The sequence below is a fragment of the Triturus cristatus genome, chromosome 6, assembly GCF_964204655.1.
Source record: "Triturus cristatus chromosome 6, aTriCri1.1, whole genome shotgun sequence".
Taxonomy (NCBI): Eukaryota; Metazoa; Chordata; class Amphibia; order Caudata; family Salamandridae; genus Triturus; species Triturus cristatus.
Genome location: NC_140589.1, coordinates 1,842,007,336 through 1,842,032,863, shown reverse-complemented (window position 1 = coordinate 1,842,032,863; position 25,528 = coordinate 1,842,007,336). Strand labels below are relative to the sequence as shown.

The 25,528-nt window shown below is 46.0% G+C and overlaps 1 protein-coding gene across 1 annotated transcript in view; it reads left to right on the top strand.

Annotated features, from left to right (window-relative positions):
* Window positions 1-25,528, top strand: part of EIF2B4 (eukaryotic translation initiation factor 2B subunit delta) — an 89,343-nt gene that overhangs the window by 58,666 nt on the left and 5,149 nt on the right. The window contains exons 10-11 of the mRNA XM_085613290.1: window positions 2,330-2,457; window positions 2,987-3,164. Of these exons, the coding sequence (XP_085469416.1) occupies window positions 2,330-2,457; window positions 2,987-3,164 (306 nt within the window). The remainder of the gene's footprint in view (window positions 1-2,329; window positions 2,458-2,986; window positions 3,165-25,528) is intronic.

The window sequence follows — 25,528 nt, the reverse complement described above, 5'->3', positions numbered from 1 at the left end:
TGGTGTGCTGCTGCCTCCGGTGTGCTTTTTTTCTAAGGCATTTTGGTCTCTGTAGTGCTTGCAAGATCGTCTTGTGAATTTTAAACAGGGAAACACAGACTGAAAGTCCTGCTTTCACTTTACTTTTAAATTACCTGCTCGTCGTTTTCTCCTGGCATAATTCCAAGACAAGATCCCTCTCTTTTCAGGGAGGTGCGTCGGCCCCACGGCTGGACCTGCCGTGTATAAATCACCCAAAGATTGCCCTGCATATGAGCCCGCACTCCACAACAGGTAAAATTGGAACACCAATATTTATTCAAAAGCAAAAGAGAGAGGGATCTTGTCTTGGAATTATGCCAGGAGAAAACGGTGATGGATCAAACCCAGATCTGTTGACTGGGTGTGAGTGTTTGATTGGTTCTGATGCTCCGTCCATCACCACCCCCTTTTGTACCGCTTTGTTTGCCATAAGTTGGCAGGGTATGCTCAGACGTGAGTCCCTTGCTCACTTTGCCACTGGATTCAAGCAAGCCTGGCTGAAGACGGCTGAAATGCCAGAAACCGGTCCTAGGAAGCTTGTTTCCGGTCCAGGGAAGGCATGGCTTGGCAGTTCGGGCTGGACTGTTCCCATGAGGCACAGGGTCAGACTGATTTGCATATGGCCATGTCTGAACTGGGGTGGCAGAGTGGGCTAAAGAACGGTGATGGATCAAACCCAGATCTGTTGACTGGGTGTGAGTGTTTGATTGGTTCTGATGCTCCGTCCATCACCACCCCCTTTTGTACCGCTTTGTTTGCCATAAGTTGGCAGGGTATGCTCAGACGTGAGTCCCTTGCTCACTTTGCCACTGGATTCAAGCAAGCCTGGCTGAAGACGGCTGAAATGCCAGAAACCGGTCCTAGGAAGCTTGTTTCCGGTCCAGGGAAGGCATGGCTTGGCAGTTCGGGCTGGACTGTTCCCATGAGGCACAGGGTCAGACTGATTTGCATATGGCCATGTCTGAACTGGGGTGGCAGAGTGGGCTAAAGAACGGTGATGGATCAAACCCAGATCTGTTGACTGGGTGTGAGTGTTTGATTGGTTCTGATGCTCCGTCCATCACCACCCCCTTTTGTACCGCTTTGTTTGCCATAAGTTGGCAGGGTATGCTCAGACGTGAGTCCCTTGCTCACTTTGCCACTGGATTCAAGCAAGCCTGGCTGAAGACGGCTGAAATGCCAGAAACCGGTCCTAGGAAGCTTGTTTCCGGTCCAGGGAAGGCATGGCTTGGCAGTTCGGGCTGGACTGTTCCCATGAGGCACAGGGTCAGACTGATTTGCATATGGCCATGTCTGAACTGGGGTGGCAGAGTGGGCTAAAGAACGGTGATGGATCAAACCCAGATCTGTTGACTGGGTGTGAGTGTTTGATTGGTTCTGATGCTCCGTCCATCACCACCCCCTTTTGTACCGAGGAGAAAACGACGAGCAGGTAATTTAAAAGTAAAGTGAAAGCAGGACTTTCAGTCTGTGTTTCCCTGTTTAAAATTCACAAGACGATCTTGCAAGCACTACAGAGACCAAAATGCCTTAGAAAAAAAGCACACCGGAGGCAGCAGCACACCAGAGGCTCATTAATTGAATAAAAGCAGGAAGGTAACTGTGGTGCTTTGAATGCTGAAACTTCACATGCCTTTGAAAACGGAGAAATGTTCTCTGAAACGCGTCAGGCAAGAGACTAGCAGTGAACTGGAAAAAGCCTCAAACTGAAAAGCCTGCTTTGCTTTTGAATAAATATTGGTGTTCCAATTTTACCTGTTGTGGAGTGCGGGCTCATATGCAGGGCAATCTTTGGGTGATATAGATATATATATATAATTTTTTTTTTTTTTAATACTGAATGACTGGCAAATAGAAGAGCAACGTATTCTGTCCAAGTGCTTGCAGAACCTTGAGGACATACAGCAAAGGAAGGTGAACCAAAATACAAACCCCACTTACCTTGAGTTGCGCTCGGTAAAAGAACATATGGCTGCTGCAGAAACCTAGGGACATTGTGAAACAGAACCTATGATTGCTCAGGAAGCAGGCATCCTCTTTCTACTCCACATTACTGCCAAATGGCTAACTTCCATGAATAGTCCATTCAGATTCCATACTGTCTTATTTTATTTCTTCACTTTTCCTGTTTTAAAGGACAACACCAGAACTGAAATGCAAACTTTTGCAAACCTCTAAAGACCCACAATGCAGCCTTTTTTTAATTATGAGCCCAGAGAGGTTTCCAAATTTATAGAGGCAATGTGGAAATTGTTGGGGCTAGCATTAGTCCTTGATGGCTCTTAGATTTCTTTTTCCTTTTTTGTAGGCAAAAAGAATACTTCAAGAATCAATCCAAGAGTACATCAGGGAGAAGATTATTCTAGCATCAAAAGCCATCTCTAAATATGCCTTGGAGAAAATCAGTGACCAAGATGTAATCCTGGTGTTTGGGTGGTAAGTATTGTTCAATGTGTGGGGCCACCTCAAGAGGCTTGCTGCTGCTTTTCTTAGGCGCTAGGCTTTCTTAGATGTAGGATGAGGGATTGACTCCGATAATATGGAAGTAAATGAGGAAGAATGGACATGGAGCAAGATTGAACGAAGATGGAGTAGAAAACATGGGGCTTTTAAAGTGCAGAGTGCCTCCGGGTATGGATCGAAACAGTGGTAAGATAAGGGCTCAAACATGGACAATGATGGAGCAACGATTGACGAGAGTGAGCTTACGCAGAGGTTTCAGCTGGGGGAACAGAGCCACCCTGTGCGAGCATTACTTATCACAATAGAAGTGATAGCTGGATGAAATAAGTGCTGCAAGAGAATATATGGAAAGGAACTCTGCTGTGAAGGGTGTGACGCGTGACTTGGCCGAGCATGCTATTAAGCAGATAGGAAAAAGTGGGTAGAATGAAAGTGAAATGGTGAAGCTCAATAAGATTTTAAAGAGTGAACACTCCTTTGACTCTAATTTTGTCTTGCTCAGCTCATCGCTGGTGAACTATACATTGTGTGATGCTCATTCCCAAGGACGGAAATTCCGTGTGATTGTGGCAGACAGTCGCCCGCGTTTGGAAGGGCGAGAAACGCTCCGCAGATTAGTGCGGCAAGGAATCCATTGCACCTATGTGATGATTACAGCCATATCATACATCCTGCCCGAGGTGAGCGCAATAATACAGGGCACATGCCATATGTGTTTCTGAACTTTGTGTAAGGCAAGTTGTGTTTCTGAATTCTGTTAAAGGGCAGGAAAATTATAGTAGGGGGTGTGGAATTTTAGTGTGGGTGTTCTATTTCTGAAAAGTGCCTTTTTCACTCAAGACAAGAGCTGCAATACGCTATATTTTTGGACATGTCAGTTTTCTCCTTATAGCTCATTTAAAACAATGCGTTGTGTACTGTCCCCACCCATACCCTCCACATTCTTGTCCCAACAGTGAGATGGCTAGAGGGCAGGGAAGGCTTTCAGTGGTGTTCCATGTGTTGTAGGGGCAGGGGCAGAGGTATGTGGCCCGGCCTGTGCCAGTGTCTGCATGGACAGAAGACCAATTTATTTTCTTTTGGTAACGCCTTTTCTGGTAGAAACTCTAACTGCAGATTCCTCAAATTGTGAATTTTCCCAGGTGTCAGACCGGATCCGTAAACCTTTTGCTAACAATTCCCTTGCACGTCGGCAGGTTGCTTCATGTGGCTCCGTGTTGGATGGGCGTTGGATGCGTCCCGCCCCAGATGTAACGTCGGGCCCCCATATGTTCACCACCATCAGTTTGTTTCTTATGTCAGCCTGTGCTGTTGGATGTGGAGCCAATCAAATCAGAATATGGTAAACACTTTCCAGCCCCTGACAACAAAGCCAACCCTGAGTTGAATTAAAAACACTTCCGTTCAGCACCTGCAGAGACAGAAAATTAAGTTAAAGAAAAGAGGAGCCTGTCAGGTCAAAAATACACTGTTACTTTAAGGAGCCAGCAGCTTCCCTTCCTAGCAAACCCCGTACTGGCAGTTTGCCTCACAGCCTCAGTTCTTTTTGAATGGCGATACAATTGTGGTAAATTTAAATTACCTAGACTTAATTTATGCGGTAAAATTCAATAAGAATAACTCAGTAAAAATAAGAGGCAGAATCCGTGGTATTTGAGGTTATAAAAGGGAATTTATTCCTTACAAAGGAATTATGGTTCGAACCAGGCAATCGAGTTCCGTCACCACGAAGGTTCAGGAAGGAATCAGCAGCACATTATTGACAGGTTATCATATTTATAGAAAAATGCATTACAGTAAAGACGTATGCAGAAGGCGTTACAGCTGAGAAGAGAGATAAGAATACACATACGTAATGAAAAAGGCGTTACAATAGGCGTGCATAAAGGCGTATACTAGAAACGTCATTATGATGATGACACAAGTGGGTGGATCCATAAGAGAATCCTGCAAAATCAGCAGAAATACATGGCAGAGATGCGCGCGCAGCCGCATGACGTGTGATTGACGTGTAACTAGAGGGTGAAGGGAACTTGACATTTAGCCCTACATGAGAAGACAGAAGTCTGGGATGTCAGGACTGTAGGAAGGTGGATATCTGACTATGGTTACCCCCAACTTTTTGCCTAGTGTCTAGCTGGTTTTTCGACTTAGTTGGCCTGAGATCCTGCCATTCAGGGTCTCAGGCTGTCTGCTCTCTCTGTAAAATGGACTCCATGTACCCTAGGTACATAACCAATTGGTAAGGATCACCTTATTGGACCCTGTACAGTGTACCCTAGGTACCCAGGGCATAGGTGTACCCTAGGCCTCCCAGGGGCTGCAGCATGTATTATGCCACCCCTGGTCTGGCCTTCCAATCAGACACAACTGGCTGATCACTCAGCTGGGGCAAGGTCGTGTAATCACCCCTTGCTTAGATATAGTATATCTATATCTACCTTATATATAGACACATGTGTACCTATCAGTCACTCCTATGGCAGGCCTTAACAATCCTTGAGGCAGAGTGCTTGGTAACATGTGAGATGGTGCTCTAGCATGAGCTGAGCCTGTCTGCAGCTTTCGGAACCATGTCCTTATAGCTGTTCTATGATATAGCCTACCATATACTCTTAAAGTGCCTTATAATCTTAAACGGTTATGGTAACTATGGTTGGGCTGTATCAAAACATGTCGTGTAAGGTGTCTAACACTTTGGAATAATACCCCCATACCATTTCTGGTGATGAGGATATTATTCCTCCCTTCTAGAGGGAGAGACATGTTAAAATCCTACTTTGCTGTTTAACTCTAACCAAAGCCTCAGCATCACAAAATGGATGCTGCTGCCACAGACACGAGTCTGACCCCCTGCTGCTGGGAGTGATCCTGGCAAGGGAGGCTTGGACAATAGGTTTCCTGCTTGGGGAGGTGCTAGCACCTCCCCAGACAGACTTTAGTGTATTGGGGCAGGGTGGGCTGAAAGGAATGAGACCTGCCTGGGGCACACAAGGTGTTCCTTGCATAGTCCAGTTCAAACCGGCGCTGGGGCACTCCAGCCCCAGCTCTGGCGCGAAACTGGACAAAGGGAAGTGGGTGTAACCACCCCCTCCCAGGTCCCACCCATAAGGCGTGACCTAGCAGGTATCCCAGCCCCCCAGATTAGTATAAGAGTGGGAGTTGGGCCTCAAGACTTTAGATTATCCTGAACCTGCAAAACTGAACAGAAACTCTGGACCTTCGACATTCGACGAAAGAAGAAGACTGAAGAATCTCCCTTGTAGCCAAGGAGTGGCTACCCTGTGCAAACAGGCACCATCAAGTGACTACCCTTTGCTTTGTGAAACGTTCGACGAGGAACCTACTGCAGAGCCCGACCAGAGCCTTGATTTCCAGACTTCTCCGACCCTCATCCACATCTGCAGCAGAGCTGAGATCCGTGGAGGCGACGAGCGACCGGCTACCTGGGAAAAGTGGCTAGTAACTTACAGCGCAGCTTCTGAGGTACCCTCGAAGTTGTGCACCGGGGATTGAGAAGCCCCAACCCCAAGCACCATCTGCACCGAAGACCAGCCCCCCACACTCCACGAGTCCTGCGTGGGGCCCTTCAGCATTTTCCTGCTTGCCGCGTCTGTCCGGTTGCTTGCCCGCTGGCTAGTGGCCTTTGTGACGACGCTCCCTGAAATCTTCTGCGCTGGTTTGGCTCCTCCAGACTGGCTCCCGCTTCTCTGCAAAGAAGAAGCACCCCAGACCTTCCTGGTCTGCACCAGAAGCAAGTCCCTTGTTCTTCGTGGGTTCCGCTTGCCAAGGCTTGGTGAGTCCTAGTCCAACTTCGACGCCGCCGACAGCAAGAGCCTTCGTGGGACAGCTCGCCTCCTGGTCCTGGTCGTCCTCGACGCTTCCTGGTCCTCCTGGCTACAGCGACAAGCTTCACCTTCACCTGCAACTCTTCACGACATCGCCTGGTTCCTTCCTGGTTCCACGTGGTCACTGGCTAGTGACCTTGACTCTGTCCCTTCTGCTTGCAGGTTTCTTCTCTTCTTGATCCCAGCCTTGGGATCCACCGGACACTCTTCACTGACTGCCTGTCAGCATCTTTCTTCAGGCATCCATAGGAGTCGACGACGAAAACGACGCATCTTCACCCCTATGCACCCGCAGCCTGTGGGCTAGGTAACTTGGGTACTCCGGTGCTCATCAGGATAGTGACTATCCTAGTGTCTAGTTTTCAAGTCTCAACTTCCTAGCTACTCCGGAAGTGTCCTAAATCTATCTATTTCTAAACTGTAATATTGCTATTGACTTTTACGCATTACGCGTGAGTGTTTCCACTCTGCACACGAATCCCGTGGGCCTCCCACTTCCTAACTAACGCTTGTGTAGTGTAGCCCCAGCGATTCCCTAGGCCTAGGCCTATTCTATTTCCGTGACAGTGGTTCTTATACCACTTATTTAGTATATGGTTTGCGTGGCCCCTAGGGCCTAACTGTATTACTTACCTGTGTGACTTACTGTATGCATTAATAAGACTGTGTTGTACTTACCTCTAAACTCATAAAGAGTGCTGAGGGTTTGCTTAGAATAAATACACTTTATTTTATATATATATCTGTTGTGGTGTCCTTTCATTTGGTATTCAAGGGATTATATATGGTATCACAGCTGGCTTCACATGCCATTCAGAGTTTAGCCTAAGACTGCTCTTGTCCATGCTACCACTAGGATAGCTGGTCTATAAGGTTGACTTTACAACCAATCACCATAAGGGTATTTGGACTGATATAAGGTGTACACTATAACTAGTGACATCATACATCAGGCCAACTTCTCACATTGGTGAGCAGCGGTTGGGATCTGAGCTTGCTGTTGTAATACCATTGTAATCTTGAGATACTAAATTGAAAGATCACACAGATATTGTCTAGGTACATATAACATAGATTATTATACTTAAGTCCTACTGGACTTTGTAGTTGTAGGTTGAAGGGAATAACACACCCTGACTACAACTACTAGAAAGGTTTAGTAGATACAACTAGTGTAGGTAGGTGCACACACCACACCCTCACTAGATCATGCCTCTGGGAGGAGATCAAGTAGATGCTCTCTCAGGAGGGGCAGGTCTGCAGAAGACCCCCTCTAGGTATGATACCTTAACATTCCAGGAGATGAGACACTTGTGTACCTCCAGAGGAATAAAACAGGGTGCAAACCCTACCCTCCTTCAGTTAAGACAACTCCTAGAGGAGTATGATGCTCAGAGGGCATCTCAGGAAGGTGCCCTAGGCACAGAGGAGGGTCTACCCACCACAGAGGAGTCAGATGGGGCTTCAGATGGGGAGGTAGACAGCCAGAGCCAAGTAAAGAGACTTAGCCAGGCTAACTTAAGTTTACATGGGAGTTTGCATGGGGTCCCCCCATACAGACCCACAAGTAGACATTCACAGAGAAACAGGAGGGACAGATCCCCTTCAAGGGAATCCATCCACTCCCATGTCTCTAGCATCTCTAATGCTTCCTCTCACAGGGGAATGACTTCACCTGAGAGAAAGGAGCATAAAGCCAGAATGAGGGAAGCTAATCTGAGGATCCAGAGGGAAGAAATTGCCCTTGCCAAGGAGAAGCTTGCTCTGGCTAGAGAGCAAAAATTGTGTGGGTCAGAACCCACTGGTGGCAGCAACATCCCTAGAGATAGGGATAGGTCTTATGACCATAGAAACCTAAGCAAGATAGTCCCCCCATATCAGAATGGGGATGACATCCACAAATGGATGACTGCTTTGGAGAGGGCCTGCAAAGTACAGCAGGTACCCCAAAGTCAGTGGGCAGCTATCTTGTGGCTCTCCTTTTCTGACAAAGGTAGAGACAAGCTCCTCACAGTCAGTGATGAGGATGCAAACAATTACAAAGTCCTGAAGAGTGCTCTGATAGATGGGTTTGGCTTAACCACTGAGCAATATAGGTTGTTGTTCAGAGACACCCAGAAGACACAGACACAGGACTGGTCTGATTTTGTGGATTGTGCCACTAAGGCTTTGGAAGGTTGGTTAAATGGCAGCAAGGTGCAGGACTATACAGGATTGTACAACTTGATTATGAGGGAGCAGATCCTTAGTAATTGTCAGAACCAGCTTCTCCATCAACACCTGGTAGACTCAGATTTGACCTCTCCCCAAGAATTGGGAAAGAGGGCAGATAAATGGGTCAGGACCAGGATTAGGCCTAAAAATCAGGGTGGTGACCAAAAGAAAGATACCACCAAGCCTCAAGAGAAGGGTGGGGATAAAGCAAAAGAGAAATCTTCCTCAGGGCCCCAAAACTCCACACAGGGTGGTGGGTCCCAAGCTCCCTCCTCTACCACAGTTAAAAAGCCTTACTGCCATGTGTGTAAAACACCTGGGCATTGGAAAACTGACAGCAGTTGTCCACAGGCTAAAAACAAAACTGTTCCTCCAACTACTGTCACACCACCTATTACTGTCAGCAGTAATCCCCCAGGTGGTGGGAGTGCCCCCAAAAATTTGGTTGGGTTTTCTTGGGGAACACAGGGGGATCCTGGCTTAGCCAATTCCCCTACAGCAGCTACTCTTGTCTGTGATGGTGGCATGGGGTTTGCCAACTTCACTGCCTGTCCCAACACTTTGGGTAGGTACAGACAGGAACCCTACATCAATGGTAGAAAAGCTGAGGCCTACAGAGACACTGGAGCTAGCATCACTATGGTGGCCCATAGGCTAGTTCCCTCTGAGCAGCTTTTGCCTGGTTTCTCATACCAGGTAACTAACATTGATGGCAAACAGAACAGTCATCCCATGGCAGAGGTATGTCTCAGCTGGGGAGGTGTCACTGGCCCTAAAAGGGTGGCAGTGTCTCCAACCTTGCCTGTGGACTGCTTGCTGGGGAATGACTTAGAACTCTCAGCTTGGGCTGGAGTTGAACAAGACACCCATTCTAAAATGGTAGGCCTTTCCAAAAAGGGTAGTGGGGTTGTGCCAGTCACAACCCCTGTCCAAGTAGCTTTCCTCCCTGAAAAGGTTGGAAGGGCAGTGGTAGCCACAGCCCAGGCACAGACAGACTTCCCTGTAGAAATTGGCAGAGCTGTGACAGTCACAGCTCAAACACAAACTGAGTGCCTTCCTGAAAAGGTTGGCAAGGCTGTAATGGTCTCAGCCCACACTCAGACTGATATAGGTGTAGTGAAGCCTGAAACTATGGATCACTCCACACAAACAGAGAGTAGTGGGGAGGAAGAAAAGTCTCCCTCTCCCCAGACATTAGGAAGAGGTCAGCCTCCTCAGGGATCTGACCTCACCCCTTGTGAAGGAACTGCCCCAGAGGTAGCCAGGCCTGGCCTGGCAGAGCCTCTGATGTCAGTGGCCCCTTCCAAGGTGGGACCCAGTCTGGTGCAGGTAGCCTGCCTCTCTCTACCCTGCCTCAGTCAGCCCAGGGCTGCAGAGGTCAGGGAGGCCAGTGGACCCCAAGAGGGCCCCTGTCCACAAGAACCCCCCCTTCAAAAGAATGAGGATTGCCTGGTTAGTTGCCCTAGCCAGGTGATGGGTAAAAACATTCCTGAGGGACCCCCTTCACAGGTAGTTAGGGACCTCCCCCAGAGGGATTCTGTTGGGCACAGGCAAACATGGGACCTTAGGGCCCCAAACCTGACCTGTCCCTCCAGTAAGCCCACAAAAGGGACCCAGCCTCCAGCTTTAGGTAGCCAGAGGCTGACCCTGAGAGCACAGTGCAACTCAGTTAGAGAAAGAAAGGCATCCATGGTGGAGGATGATTGGAGGAAGCTGAGGCCTCACTTTGGGGACACTCACTTCAGTACTCCATCTCAACACCAGCCTTTTACTTTGCAAAGACACACCAAAGGTAGAGATTCCCTATGGTGGAGACCCTATGATATCTTTAGGATGAGGGATTGCTTAGTGGACCATGAGACAGGGGGTAACCATGCCAGTGCTGGTTCTTCCTTATATGGCCACTCAGGCAATAGAGGCTTACCCTGTCAAGGCCAGCCTTATCTCCTTTCGTTTGGGGGGGGGTTGTGTAGGAAGGTGGATATCTGACTATGGTTACCCCCAACTTTTTGCCTAGTGTCTAGCTGGTTTTTCGACTTAGTTGGCCTGAGATCCTGCCATTCAGGGTCTCAGGCTGTCTGCTCTCTCTGTAAAATGGACTCCATGTACCCTAGGTACATAACCAATTGGTAAGGATCACCTTATTGGACCCTGTACAGTGTACCCTAGGTACCCAGGGCATAGGTGTACCCTAGGCCTCCCAGGGGCTGCAGCATGTATTATGCCACCCCTGGTCTGGCCTTCCAATCAGACACAACTGGCTGATCACTCAGCTGGGGCAAGGTCGTGTAATCACCCCTTGCTTAGATATAGTATATCTATATCTACCTTATATATAGACACATGTGTACCTATCAGTCACTCCTATGGCAGGCCTTAACAATCCTGGAGGCAGAGTGCTTGGTAACATGTGAGATGGTGCTCTAGCATGAGCTGAGCCTGTCTGCAGCTTTCGGAACCATGTCCTTATAGCTGTTCTATGATATAGCCTACCATATACTCTTAAAGTGCCTTATAATCTTAAACGGTTATGGTAACTATGGTTGGGCTGTATCAAAACATGTCGTGTAAGGTGTCTAACACTTTGGAATAATACCCCCATACCATTTCTGGTGATGAGGATATTATTCCTCCCTTCTAGAGGGAGAGACATGTTAAAATCCTACTTTGCTGTTTAACTCTAACCAAAGCCTCAGCATCACAAAATGGATGCTGCTGCCACAGACACGAGTCTGACCCCCTGCTGCTGGGAGTGATCCTGGCAAGGGAGGCTTGGACAATAGGTTTCCTGCTTGGGGAGGTGCTAGCACCTCCCCAGACAGACTTTAGTGTATTGGGGCAGGGTGGGCTGAAAGGAATGAGACATGCCTGGGGCACACAAGGTGTTCCTTGCATAGTCCAGTTCAAACCGGCGCTGGGGCACTCCAGCCCCAGCTCTGGCGCGAAACTGGACAAAGGGAAGTGGGTGTAACCACCCCCTCCCAGGTCCCACCCATAAGGCGTGACCTAGCAGGTATCCCAGCCCCCCAGATTAGTATAAGAGTGGGAGTTGGGCCTCAAGACTTTAGATTATCCTGAACCTGCAAAACTGAACAGAAACTCTGGACCTTCGACATTCGCCGAAAGAAGAAGACTGAAGAATCTCCCTTGTAGCCAAGGAGTGGCTACCCTGTGCAAACAGGCACCATCAAGTGACTACCCTTTGCTTTGTGAAACGTTCGACGAGGAACCGACTGCAGAGCCCGACCAGAGCCTTGATTTCCAGACTTCTCCGACCCTCATCCACATCTGCAGCAGAGCTGAGATCCGTGGAGGCGACGAGCGACGTGGGACCGGCTACCTGGGAAAAGTGGCTAGTAACTTACAGCGCAGCTTCTGAGGTACCCTCGAAGTTGTGCACCGGGGATTGAGAAGCCCCAACCCCAAGCACCATCTGCACCGAAGACCAGCCCCCCACACTCCACGAGTCCTGCGTGGGGCCCTTCAGCATTTTCCTGCTTGCCGCGTCTGTCCGGTTGCTTGCCCGCTGGCTAGTGGCCTTTGTGACGACGCTCCCTGAAATCTTCTGCGCTGGTTTGGCTCCTCCAGACTGGCTCCCGCTTCTCTGCAAAGAAGAAGCACCCCAGACCTTCCTGGTCTGCACCAGAAGCAAGTCCCTTGTTCTTCGTGGGTTCCGCTTGCCAAGGCTTGGTGAGTCCTAGTCCAACTTCGACGCCGCCGACAGCAAGAGCCTTCGTGGGACAGCTCGCCTCCTGGTCCTGGTCGTCCTCGACGCTTCCTGGTCCTCCTGGCTGCAGCGACAAGCTTCACCTTCACCTGCAACTCTTCACGACATCGCCTGGTTCCTTCCTGGTTCCACGTGGTCACTGGCTAGTGACCTTGACTCTGTCCCTTCTGCTTGCAGGTTTCTTCTCTTCTTGATCCCAGCCTTGGGATCCACCGGACACTCTTCACTGACTGCCTGTCAGCATCTTTCTTCAGGCATCCATAGGAGTCGACGACGAAAACGACGCATCTTCACCCCTATGCACCCGCAGCCTGTGGGCTAGGTAACTTGGGTACTCCGGTGCTCATCAGGATAGTGACTATCCTAGTGTCTAGTTTTCAAGTCTCAACTTCCTAGCTACTCCGGAAGTGTCCTAAATCTATCTATTTCTAAACTGTAATATTGCTATTGACTTTTACGCATTACGCGTGAGTGTTTCCACTCTGCACACGAATCCCGTGGGCCTCCCACTTCCTAACTAACGCTAGTGTAGTGTAGCCCCAGCGATTCCCTAGGCCTAGGCCTATTCTATTTCCGTGACAGTGGTTCTTATACCACTTATTTAGTATATGGTTTGCGTGGCCCCTAGGGCCTAACTGTATTACTTACCTGTGTGACTTACTGTATGCATTAATAAGACTGTGTTGTACTTACCTCTAAACTCATAAAGAGTGCTGAGGGTTTGCTTAGAATAAATACACTTTATTTTATATATATATCTGTTGTGGTGTCCTTTCATTTGGTATTCAAGGGATTATATATGGTATCACAGCTGGCTTCACATGCCATTCAGAGTTTAGCCTAAGACTGCTCTTGTCCATGCTACCACTAGGATAGCTGGTCTATAAGGTTGACTTTACAACCAATCACCATAAGGGTATTTGGACTGATATAAGGTGTACACTATAACTAGTGACATCATACATCAGGCCAACTTCTCACAAGGACAACCTAATCCCAAATCATATCTAATATCTTGGGTTTAAGGAACTATATTATCTGGAAGGAAAGGTCTTTTCGGACAGAGCCTATTCTATACTGACTGCTAGTGCGTGTACAAGCGTCTAAGTGTCTACATGAGATGCGAGGGGGCATGGGCCTACCATGACAACAGAAGTCATGAATTATTTGCACAGAGACAGTAAGGCCGGGCCCTTTGCTTTGCAGCTGGAGGGATGTTTACCTAAGCCACTAGACAGGAATGCATTTCTCGAGGAGCGGAGCAGATAACTTGAAGGCTGAATACAGTTTTGGCAGGCAACAGGCCGGGCTAGGCACCGTTAGCCGCGCAGGAAGTAAGACAAAGTTCATGGATACAGATACAGGTCCAGGCTGAAGCATTCAGAGGCAGAAGCAGGAAAAGCTCGATGGCAGAATTCAGGGCCTACCTTGCCAGAGCTGGAAAACGTGAAAAGTACACCATATAAAGACGGTGGCAAGGCATACTTAGGAACGGAATATCTGACCCATTCATGGCAGATCTGAAAGAGGACATATTAACGTTGGACACAATTGTATTTGCGTCTTCATAGCTTGAAGTGGAGGGAACATACATGTACTTGTAGCATGTACATGGAGCCGTTGGGGTCTAGATAGGGGACACAATTGATCATAAAAATTCATATTTCCTCATTCCCTCCTTGTCCCCTACGGACCCTTCATGAAATATCGATCTTCAGGAATCCATCAATCTGTTCATGTAACATCATTTGCCCTTCTTTCTCCTTCCGGGATTTTGAATGAAAACTTGAACGTGGAATACACGAGGTGGCACACAGGCCGCAAATCGCTGGACCACATTGTAGACACAGGCAACAACTGAATACTATGAGAAGGCCAATACCTAGGAAGGATAGGACTTTCCATCCCCAGGCTGACAACACGCTCCAGAACCAACCGGACCATGTCCAGGTGCCGGGATTCTGATGTATCTGGTTTGCAATCTTGTGAAGACGAGTTATGGCTTTATATACGGATGGCGCGTTTTCTTGAATGAAAACACAGCAACTTGATCCGATGACCCTACAGGCTCCGCCCCTATCGGCTAGGATGACGTCAAGGACAAGACGATTTTGGAGAACAACAATCCGCATCGCAGACTGCTCATCTGTTAAGTTGCCTAGGGCGGAAGTAGTTTCATTCACTACTGCTTCAAGGGTTCTGGTTAATCTACGTATCAGTTTACTATTTGAGACCACACCTATGTAAGGAAAGAGACCTTTATTGAAGTCTGTATATTGTTCCCATGCTGTTTCAGTGTGGTCAACTATCGGGATATCTCTCTGGGGTCTATGGTGTACTAGATTGGTATTTCTATGATAATCAGGAGGGGCTAGGAAAACAGGTGGCAGAAGGAATGCAATGTAACAGGTACCATCCCAATCTAGAGGTAGGCGTAAATATGCGGTATGACCACATATGAAGTAGGAATGACGGGAAGCTCTAAATGTAGACTTGCCTTTATCACTGAATTCGATCACAGTAGTACATTTACTATGACCCAGGTGTACTGAACCATTCTTTCTTACACAGAATTCACCTTTGACTGGTAATACTGACATAGCAGGCAAGACTAGTGCAGCTTCAGATTCAACATTCAGAATCATGAGGTTAAGTGTAAAATTACCTAATCCATATACTTCATTTTCTAGATCAGTTCCTGTTCTTTTGGGAAGTCCCTCCTTGTTAGGATAACAGGCTTTAAGCAAAACTAAGTTCAGGTTTCCCCATACCCAGTTGCTCTGGTAAACTACAGTGTTTGAATCTAAAGAGTTAATCAAACTAAACCATGCTCCACAGGAACCATTGTGTGTAAACGGGTACGGAAAGAGAGGCAGAACTCCTTTGTATTTCTGATAGGGAGGAAGTCGGCCACATATCCAACAATTTGTAGCATTGCTGGTCTGATGGGAATGATGTAACATACTAATGAATGTGTTGTTGCGCAGCGCAAATCTACAGGACAACTCATGTGGAGGTAGTTCACTAAAAGAATGTTCGGCAGTAACATTGTAAGCAGAATGAGCACGCTTGAAAATAGGATAGTACATGTGCAACAGTATACTTGCAGCAATAATAAAAAGACTTAGAAAAAACATAATCAACAATGTCACTATACAGTGACTATGAAGTGATTTACAGTATGCATGTTTCTTGAGCTGTTTCTGTCTATTTCTCTCTCTAATTCGGTCTAGAGGATACATGTCAGAGACTTAATTCAACCGATTCACCTTGGAGAGGACTTAAACAATCGAATTGTCTGACTTGCTAGACCTTAGTTTCAGTTTATAGTCTTGAGATTCGGTCTTTTCAACCAGGGGGAGTTTTGAATCAGTCTGTGGAAGGGGGCAGGGCTGAGAGTTCAAATCAGATGGTAGTCCATGAAATTTCTTGATATGGCTCGAGTGTAACCAACCCTTGCGACCCTCGACCTTCACTGCTGTCCTCGTGGTTAGAAGTACCAGCTTTGGCGTTTGCCAGCGAGGCTCCAACGGGCTCCTCCTGTCGAAGTTTCTTATGAAGACCAAGTCTCCAGGAACCACTTCATGGGGCTTCACCTCGGTGTTGTCGGGAAAGGCTGCAGCTACCTGTGAACGGCAAGATTGTAGTGCAGACATCAAGGAAGCAAGGTAATCTGTCAGCATATTACAATCAACATCAGTGATTTTACGAGGTATAGGCGTCCCCCACATATTTGGTGGCCTACCGAAGACCACCTCGTACGGGGATAGCCCTGTGCGAGAATGTGCTACCATTCTCATGTAAAAGAGTGCAACTGGCAAGGCTATTATCCAGTCGACGCCTTTCTCTCTACAGACTTTGGAAAGTCGAATTTTCAGGGTCTGATTATGACATTCCACGAGACCTGCTGCCTCGGGATGTCGGACACAGTGGAATTTCCATTGATAGCCTAACAAGAGTGAAATGTGTTTCATTAGCTCGGATGAGAACGGCTGGCCATTATCTGAGTACACGATACGGGGCAAACCATACCGTGGGAAGAATTCACGAACTAACTGTTTGGCAGTAGTCGGGGCAGTGTAATCTGAGACGGGATATGCCTCTGTCCAACGGGAAAGAGCGCATACAACTACGAGGACATATTTGAATCCTCGACATCGTTCCATCTGGATATAATCCATCTGGAGGACTTCAAAAGGATGATCGGGAGGTTGAAATCCACCCTGCTCTACAGGTACGCCTTTACCTGGATTGAACTGACAACAAATCATACAAGTTCGGACTTTCTGTTTGGCTGCAGCTCGTAAGTGTTTGTTGAACCAAATGTGTTGAATACTGTCTAACATAGCTTTTTCTCCTAGATGTGCTGGACTATGTATTGTGTTAATGATAACTTGAACCATTGAGTCGGGGAGAAACCATATAGATTTTCCCTTCGTCATCCATCCCTGATCTGTTTGGATCCCTCCTAATTCAGTCCATTTCTTTATTTCCTCTGGTGTAGCATGTGTCCGTATGTCAATTACATCAAGGGCGGGATCCCTAACTGTCATGCAGTGTATCGGCGTCGGAACTATTGTCTTTGTCAAGTCAGTTGCATGAGTCCTATTCTGTGCTGTTTGCTTAGCTGTTCGGTCTGCTAGGTCGTTACCCTGGGAAATGATATCGGTGACTTTTGTATGGGCCTTACACTTCATGATAGATATTGAAGTAGGTAGATGTATTGCATCTAACAGAGCTTGAATGAGGGGACCGTGTTGAATGTTGGCACTGTGAGAAGTCAAATAACCCCTCTCTCGCCAAAGGACTCCGAAGTCGTGTACGACTCCGAATGCATAACGTGAATCTGTGTATATGTTAACTTTTCTATTTTTGGCTTGAATACAGGCTTGTGTCAGAGCAATAAGTTCTGCTGCTTGAGCTGATAATGTGTCAATACAATTTGTTTCTATGACTTCGGTGTCTGTCGTGACTGCATAAGCGGCCACTAACTCTCCTGTACTTGTTCTCATAGATGAACCATCTACATAAAATGTCAAGTCTGGGTCTGGTAATGGGACGTCTGTCAAGTCTTGTCTGGGTTTCGTCGTAATAGTAATGACTTCGATGCAATCATGTGCCAGTGGGTCTGTTCCACTTAATGGCAAAAGTGTGGCAGGATTTAATGTACTACAACGTCTGATTTCTATGTGTGGCTGAAACAATGTTAGTTCGTAACCTGTCAGTCGTGCTATAGTCAAGTGTTGTGTTTGTGTTCGGTTCAAGAGAACCTCTACTGCATGTGGTACTTGTACTGTCAATTGATGTCCTAATACTATGGAATCGCTTTGTCTGATCGCTAGAGCTGTCGCTGCAACTGATTTCAGGCACGCAGGAAGAGCCTGAGCTACGGGATCTAATGTGCTAGAAAAGTAAGCACATGGCTTGTGTGATCCTGCTTGTTCCTGAGTGAGTACTGACAAAGCAGTACCTTCACGTTCTGTAACAAAGAGTGTAAAAGGCTTACTGTAACATGGTGTCGCTAAAACAGGTGCTTGGCATAAAGCTTTCTTTAAGTCTTCAAAAACTTGTGTATGTTCTGGAGTCCAAGGGAGGACAGTCGATGTCGCTGCCTCCTGGGTTGTCAACTGAATGAGTGGTTTTGCTAGAAATGCATATTGGGGAATCCACTGCCTACAGTACGAAGTGAGGCCTATGAAGGCCCGTACCTCCTTTTGTGTCTTGGGTGGTGGCATGTTTACAATTAACTGGATGCGGTCAGGTGTGAGCTGTCTCCCCCCCTTGGACAGCAAGTGCCCTAGGTACACAACTTGCTGGGCACAGAATTGCAGCTTCGAAGGGGACACCTTGTGCCCCTTGTCGGCCAGAAAATGTAAAACCGTCAGTGATGCTTTTTCACATTCGGGTTCGCTTTGGGCGGTGATCAGCAGATCATCGACATACTGAAGCAGTGCAGTGTTAACTGGCATGTGGATACTGTCAAGTTGTCTTTTCAGTGCTTGGCTGTAGATGCTAGGACTTTCTGTAAATCCTTGAGGCGCGCGTGCGAATTTAAAGCTTCGTCCATTTAAACTAAATCTGAACAAATATTGGCTCTCCGGATCGATTGGGACGCTAAAGAAGGCGTTCTTGAGGTCAATTACAGTAAAGAACGTTGCTTCTGAATCAATAGCTGTCAGTAATGAAGAGATATCTGGGACCACGGGATATTGTGGTACAATGCATTTATTCAATTCGCGCAGATCAATAACTAATCGATATACTGGGGGTGCTTTTGGATCAGTTCGTTTAAGAATCGGAATGATCGGAGAATTACATACATTGGAGTCGGTTTCTACAACCACTCCTTGTGCAATGAGCTCGTCAATGATTTGCAGTAAAGCCACTACAGCATCTGGAGGTAACTTGTATTGTCGCATTCGTGGTAATACCACTCCTGCTTTGAGTGTGACTCGATATGGTGTAATGTGCATACAACCTACATCAGTGGGGCCTTTTGCCCATAAATGTGCAGGTAGATTCTGTAACCGGTGATCCATGTCTCTTGACACGTAGTGACCTTTAAAGTCACACAAAAATAGTCGTACTCCGTCCGGAGAACAACATATTATAGCTCCTAGAGCTTTCAATGTTTTTATACCTAACAAGTTTTCTGGGCATGATTTTGTAAGCAATAGATCTGTAGTCCGTGTCAATGGACCAACTGTAAATGCAAGCGGTCGCGATACTTCGTTAATAGTAGGCTTTCCCGAAAAACCAAGGGAAATATTTTGTGAGCCTGAGAGGGGTGCCCCTGGGACTTCGTCGTGACTTATAGTTGTTCTGCTTGCCCCTGTATCAAGTAGAAACTTTCTGTCTTTCCCTAATACTTGACTCTGTACATAAGGACCCTCTTGATCTACAGGAACCTCAATAAGGGGTAAGCCAACTTCCCTCTCTAGGCTATTTCATGTATAGCGCTGATAATCTGGATAGTCATTTTGTGCATACTGGTACATCTGTTGCGTCGTGTTTTGTGTTGCGGCAATAGGCTGTGGCTGTGGTACCACTACGGTCTGTTGTGGAACCGGCATAGGCTGTACATGTTGAGGTGTTTTTTGTTGGATCTGATCCTGTCTAGGCGGACGTGGTCTCTCCTTGGTTTTACCCGTAGAGATATTATGTTTCAGAACTGCACAGTCGTTTATATAATGACCTGGCTGTTTACAATAGTTGCATGTCCCTTTAACGGGAACCGCTGAATTACTGGACTGTGTCGCACCCTTTTTATGACCGTCAGCTGGAACTGACTGAGCGACGAGCATTTTCATTTTCGTGTCTTTCATACGTCTTTGTTCGTGTTCTTGTTCTTCTCTAATTCTATTCTGGTGATACTGTAACATTTGTAACATCTGTGAAGGAGTGTTAGCTTGCCAAGTGCTCTCAACTTTCAATACTCTGTTTTTAACCTGTGGCAGGGAATTCTCGACTAGTTTTGTTACAAAAAGATGTGGATATGACTCGCTACTTGCTTTCAGGCCGCTATTAATACCAAAACATTTTTCAAATCGGGAATAAAAATCACTAGTGTCTTCATCGGGTTTCTGTTTACAAGCTGAGATTGCTCCCCAGTCTTCCTTTTTCGTAGTTAATAAACGTGGCAATACTTGTACTAATAATCCTGGCAATGCTTTTGTTTTGTCCCCAAGCCCTACGCCTGCAGTTCGGGCATTTTCTTCGTTTTCTAATACGGTCCAATCAATCTTTTGGTCTCCCACTTCCCATTCTTTTTCTTTGAGTTTCTCATAAATACCGGCAGGCAATAATACTTTCAATATTTTCATAATGTCAGGATAGGTATAATCACCCATGAGTAACATGTCCTTTAGTTCACGGTGAAAACCTGCTGGATCTTTGTCATGGCTGGGCACTAATTTTTTCATTTCCAATAGTTCTATTTTAGTTATGGGCGTGTGCACAAACACGCGTCTAAACGTATTATCATCATTTCTAACTGGGTGTACTTCGCGTAAGGGATTCTGTCTGTCTATGTAATACGTTTTTCTCTCCATGGAAGGAGCTGGATCATGTTCTGGACACAAAAAGGCACTATATCTATGTCGGTATTCTAGAATTACTTTAATTAGATCGGTACCTAGACCTCTCCATTTATTCAGGAGTAGTTCTATCAGTATATCAGGTAGGGGACCAGGATCGGAGTGTTGGCCTTTATATAATATAAGGAGATGTTGTATCATGTATATACTAGCTAAACGCTGCTCATCTGGGGTGAGATTCAGAAACGTGTGTGCTAGCGCATCATCACTGTATTTTTCAGAGCTGTCAGCCCATTGTACTGCTGACCTGGCTAATTCTTGTTCATCCATAGAATCGAGCACATGGTACCCCCTTTGTTCTTGAAGTAATTTATCAGTAGCCTGGAATAAGTGTTCGGGGGTCCTTGGATTTGAGATAGCTGTTTGAAAAATTCTGTTACATTCTGGACGTATCGGACGCATTGGATTATTGAAAGATCTTCCTTTTCCTACATAAGCTATCGTTTGTCTAGCTGGTAATTCTAATTGTCCTGTGTTCATTTCTGACTGTTCCTCCTCCTCTTCCTCTGATTCAGTTTTATCTGCTTCTAATCTTCTTTCATGTATTCGTTCTACTTCTTTTCTGATCTTTCGGCACATGACTTCTATATACTTCTGTTTATCATGTTTTCCGTCTGCTATATTCTGACCCCATCTGGTAAGTACATGCATTTCCTCCGGATCTACCTCAGGCCTATCTCTGTTTCTGATCAAGCAGTTTATGAAAAACCGTAACAATAATTTCTGCATATCTACTTTCTGGTATTCCATGGCCTCGCCAATACTTTCAGGACCTTGCCCTGTTTGGACAAAGCGATATATTTTGTCTAGATGTTCAACCATTCCTGGTAATGTCATTAAATAGTTTGCAACTCGTCGTAAACGTACTGAAGATAGCAACATCCTGTCGTGTTTACCTGGCACTGGATCATATCTACAATCTGTAAGAGGCTCATTTAATATATTGTCATTAGCTCTTTGGGGTGTACGTTGGTGTGCTAAATCCCTATAAGTCAATCTAGTTGCTGGCGGTGGCGTGGAAAAACCTCCTGTCGCACCTCCTGAGGTGCCAGGTCCAAAAGGATTTGTTGGGTGTAGGGTAGAGAGTGTGGATGCAGGAAGGACTGTAGAAACAGATGGAATGTTTAGAACGTGAGGAGGAGTTTGTTGCTGCGGAGGTGGGGGCGGCTGATCTTGGGGTTGAGCGTCGTTAACAGGTGGTGTGCGTGGCTGCGCACCATTAGCATATTCGGGGGCTGCATCATCTAAATAGGAAGAAAGGAAAATGTCCTTTGCGGTCTTGGGATGTACTTTAATCGGGAGTAATGGAGGTGGCAGATCTTTTGGTACCTCCAGGGTGGCCTTAGGCAAACCCTCGGCCAGAAGAGGATACATACCATTCATAAGAGTGTTTCGTTGTCTGTCTACTTGTTCTGTTTTTACTCGGATACCTTCGTCAATTAATATGTTTTCTCGGGCTCTTTCTGAATCTTCCCTACTTTTCTCTTCTTTTCTGAGCGCTTTCTCTGTGCGTCTATGCGATTCTTTACGCCATAGTTCAATGGCATCTTTCTGTGACTGTCTGGCTTTCTTTTTCCATAATACTTCTTCTACTCTCATGATGCAATCTGCATCCCATGTTCCAGTAGCGGGCCATCTCTGACTCTCTGCTAAATCCTTGGTGTAGTCCACCCATAGATCAAGATATAATACGGCATCTAGGCCATGTTTATGGTACATAAAGTACCCTGGAGTGTCCCTAGGTGGAATGGGAACAGCTTCCTCGAGTATCCCTTTTTCTAGTTTTTATCTGTCTTAATTTTGAAAATAACGGCATCTTAAACCTTGCTACTTAATTCTTACTCGGACTTGAACACAATTAATACAATAAACACAATAATGAAGATCGAACAATCACTCATACCACGACATTTAAAACATATCACAAACTTTTTAGAAACGAACAATAATAATTAGAATAAAACTAGTTAACTGCATAATACTAAATATACTGTATGTACTGCTAAACAGTACAGATACACTGCTAAAACAGTGCAGACCAGGTCTGTGTACCCAAACCCGTCTTGACCGGCACAAACTAATGTGCACGTCTAGATGCGTCCCCAGCAACGGTACTCACCGGGAAGCACGGAACGGAAGGCCTCGGAAGTCTGGACTGGACTAGACCAAACTGGACTGGACTCGACTCGTGACTTAGATACTTCGGAACTTCGGAATCTGGTGGGCCTCTATATACCTCGGATCTTGCTCTCTCAGCTAGGCTCTGGTCGGGATTCTCCGCACTCCTCACCGCCTCGTCTGGGTGTTGATCGCAGCCTCAGTCGCCCCCGTTGGCCTGAGGGAGATACAGGAAATCCTGCGGGTACGCGTAATTGTCCGTCCGGCTGTGGCAGGAGACCGGGTCTGCAACGCACCTCCGGCGCGTGGGGTGTGAGAGGTGTCCCTATTCGGGCGCCAATTATGTGGTAAATTTAAATTACCTAGACTTAATTTATGCGGTAAAATTCAATAAGAATAACTCAGTAAAAATAAGAGGCAGAATCCGTGGTATTTGAGGTTATAAAAGGGAATTTATTCCTTACAAAGGAATTATGGTTCGAACCAGGCAATCGAGTTCCGTCACCACGAAGGTTCAGGAAGGAATCAGCAGCACATTATTGACAGGTTATCATATTTATAGAAAAATGCATTACAGTAAAGACATATGCAGAAGGCGTTACAGCTGAGAAGAGAGATAAGAATACACATACGTAATGAAAAAGGCGTTACAATAGGCGTGCATAAAGGCGTATACTAGAAACGTCATTATGATGATGACACAAGTGGGTGGATCCATAAGAGAATCCTGCAAAATCAGCAGAAATACATGGCAGAGATGCGCGCGCAGCCGCATGACGTGTGATTGACGTGTAACTAGAGGGTGAAGGGAACTTGACATTTAGCCCTACATGAGAAGACAGAAGTCTGGGATGTCAGGACAACCTAATCCCAAATCATATCTAATATCTTGTGTTTAAGGAACTATATTATCTGGAAGGAAAGGTCTTTTCGGACAGAGCCTATTCTATACTGACTGCTAGTGCGTGTACAAGCGTCTAAGTGTCTACATGAGATGCGAGGGGGCATGGGCCTACCATGACAACAGAAGTCATGAATTATTTGCACAGAGACAGTAAGGCCGGGCCCTTTGCTTTGCAGCTGGAGGGATGTTTACCTAAGCCACTAGACAGGAATGCATTTCTCGAGGAGCGGAGCAGATAACTTGAAGGCTGAATACAGTTTTGGCAGGCAACAGGCCGGGCTAGGCACCGTTAGCCGCGCAGGAAGTAAGACAAAGTTCATGGATACAGATACAGGTCCAGGCTGGAGCATTCAGAGGCAGAAGCAGGAAAAGCTCGATGGCAGAATTCAGGGCCTACCTTGCCAGAGCTGGAAAACGTGAAAAGTACACCATATAAAGACGGTGGCAAGGCATACTTAGGAACGGAATATCTGACCCATTCATGGCAGATCTGAAAGAGGACATATTAACGTTGGACACAATTGTATTTGCGTCTTCATAGCTTGAAGTGGAGGGAACATACATGTACTTGTAGCATGTACATGGAGCCGTTGGGGTCTAGATAGGGGACACAATTGATCATAAAAATTCATATTTCCTCATTATGTGTAGAAAAAAGGAGCATATATAGCTAATGTATTGACAACTTGGGAGGTGGGAGGGTTGTTTATGGCTTCAGTGAGGATACCTAAAATGCAGAACTAGAAATACAAGTAAGTAATTTTTCCTTATGCATTGTAGGATCTTCATTGGTACTCCTAAACACAGAACACAGCATATTCCTAGCTCGCGGATGTCAATACAATGTGATATGAAAGTTAACACTGATTACAGATTTAGGAAGCAGGTGTGAGGCAAGAAAGAATAGATTTCCCAGAGCTGCCTGGCCTAGCAAAGCATCTGCTCTTGAGTTTTCATGCAAACAATAGCTTTTAGTAAACGTGTGAATGATTTCTATGTGGCTGCTTTACAAATTTCTGTAACAAGAACATTTTTAATCCAGACAACAGATGTAGCCTTACTACATGTAGAACAGCCTCTAGGTTTACCTGGAAGAGGTTTGTTAGTTAATTGATAGCAACAGGTTATGCATGCTACTGTCCAACTGGCTATAGTTTGTTTTGATGAAGCCATACCAGTTTTCAAGGGTCCATCATTTGTGAACAACTGATTAGTTTTACTGATTTCTTTAGTTCTATCCCAAAAAAACTTCAGAACTCACTGCACATCTAACAATGCAGAGTTCTTTTCCCTGGTGAAGAAGGGCTAGTGAAAATATTTGGGAGTGAAATTGTTTGATTAATGTGAAAATATGAGCCATCTTTTGGCAAAAATAGAGGGGTTCTCAAAACTGCTCTATTCTTGTGAAAACTAGTAAAAGGTTCCACAGAAGATAGAGCTTGCAGCTTGCTAACTCTTGACGTTCAAGTAATAGCTACAAGAAAAGCTACCTTTCAAGTTAGATGCTGCATTGAGGCTTTATGTATGGGCTCAAATGAGAAGCCATTAATTTAGATAGCACTAAGTTTCTTCTATAGATTTGAATTTAGTTTGAAACAGATGAAGTAAATAAGGCAAGATAACATCTTATTGGCACTTAACTGGATCGTTATTCTTTTGAGGAAGATTTAGATGTCCATATTGGATGATTTCAGGAGCCATGGTCCCAGATTCAAGGATTGTATATTGGGATGAAAGCTTTTCCCTTGCATCCGCAACAGAAGGTTGTGCTTGTACGGCAACCTCATATGAGGCTTGACAAAGAGGTGAAGAGGCTCTGGATACCACCAATGTCTGATACAGACTAGTGCGATTAGAATCATTAAGGTATCCGACGCCTTGAGCCTGAGTAGTACTGTTGGATTTAAAGGAATCGGAGGAAAGGGGTAGAGAGAACATTTCAGCCAGATGATCAAAAGGGCATTTCCCAACAGGTTTGGTTCCCACATTTTCAATGCAAAGTTTGGGCATTTTGCATTCTCTCTTGTGGCGAATAAATCTATGTCTGGGACTCTCCAGTCTTGGAAAATGTCTAACAAAACTATATTTCCTAGTTCCTATTCATGGTTATCTATAAAATATCTGCTTCGCCGTTTTG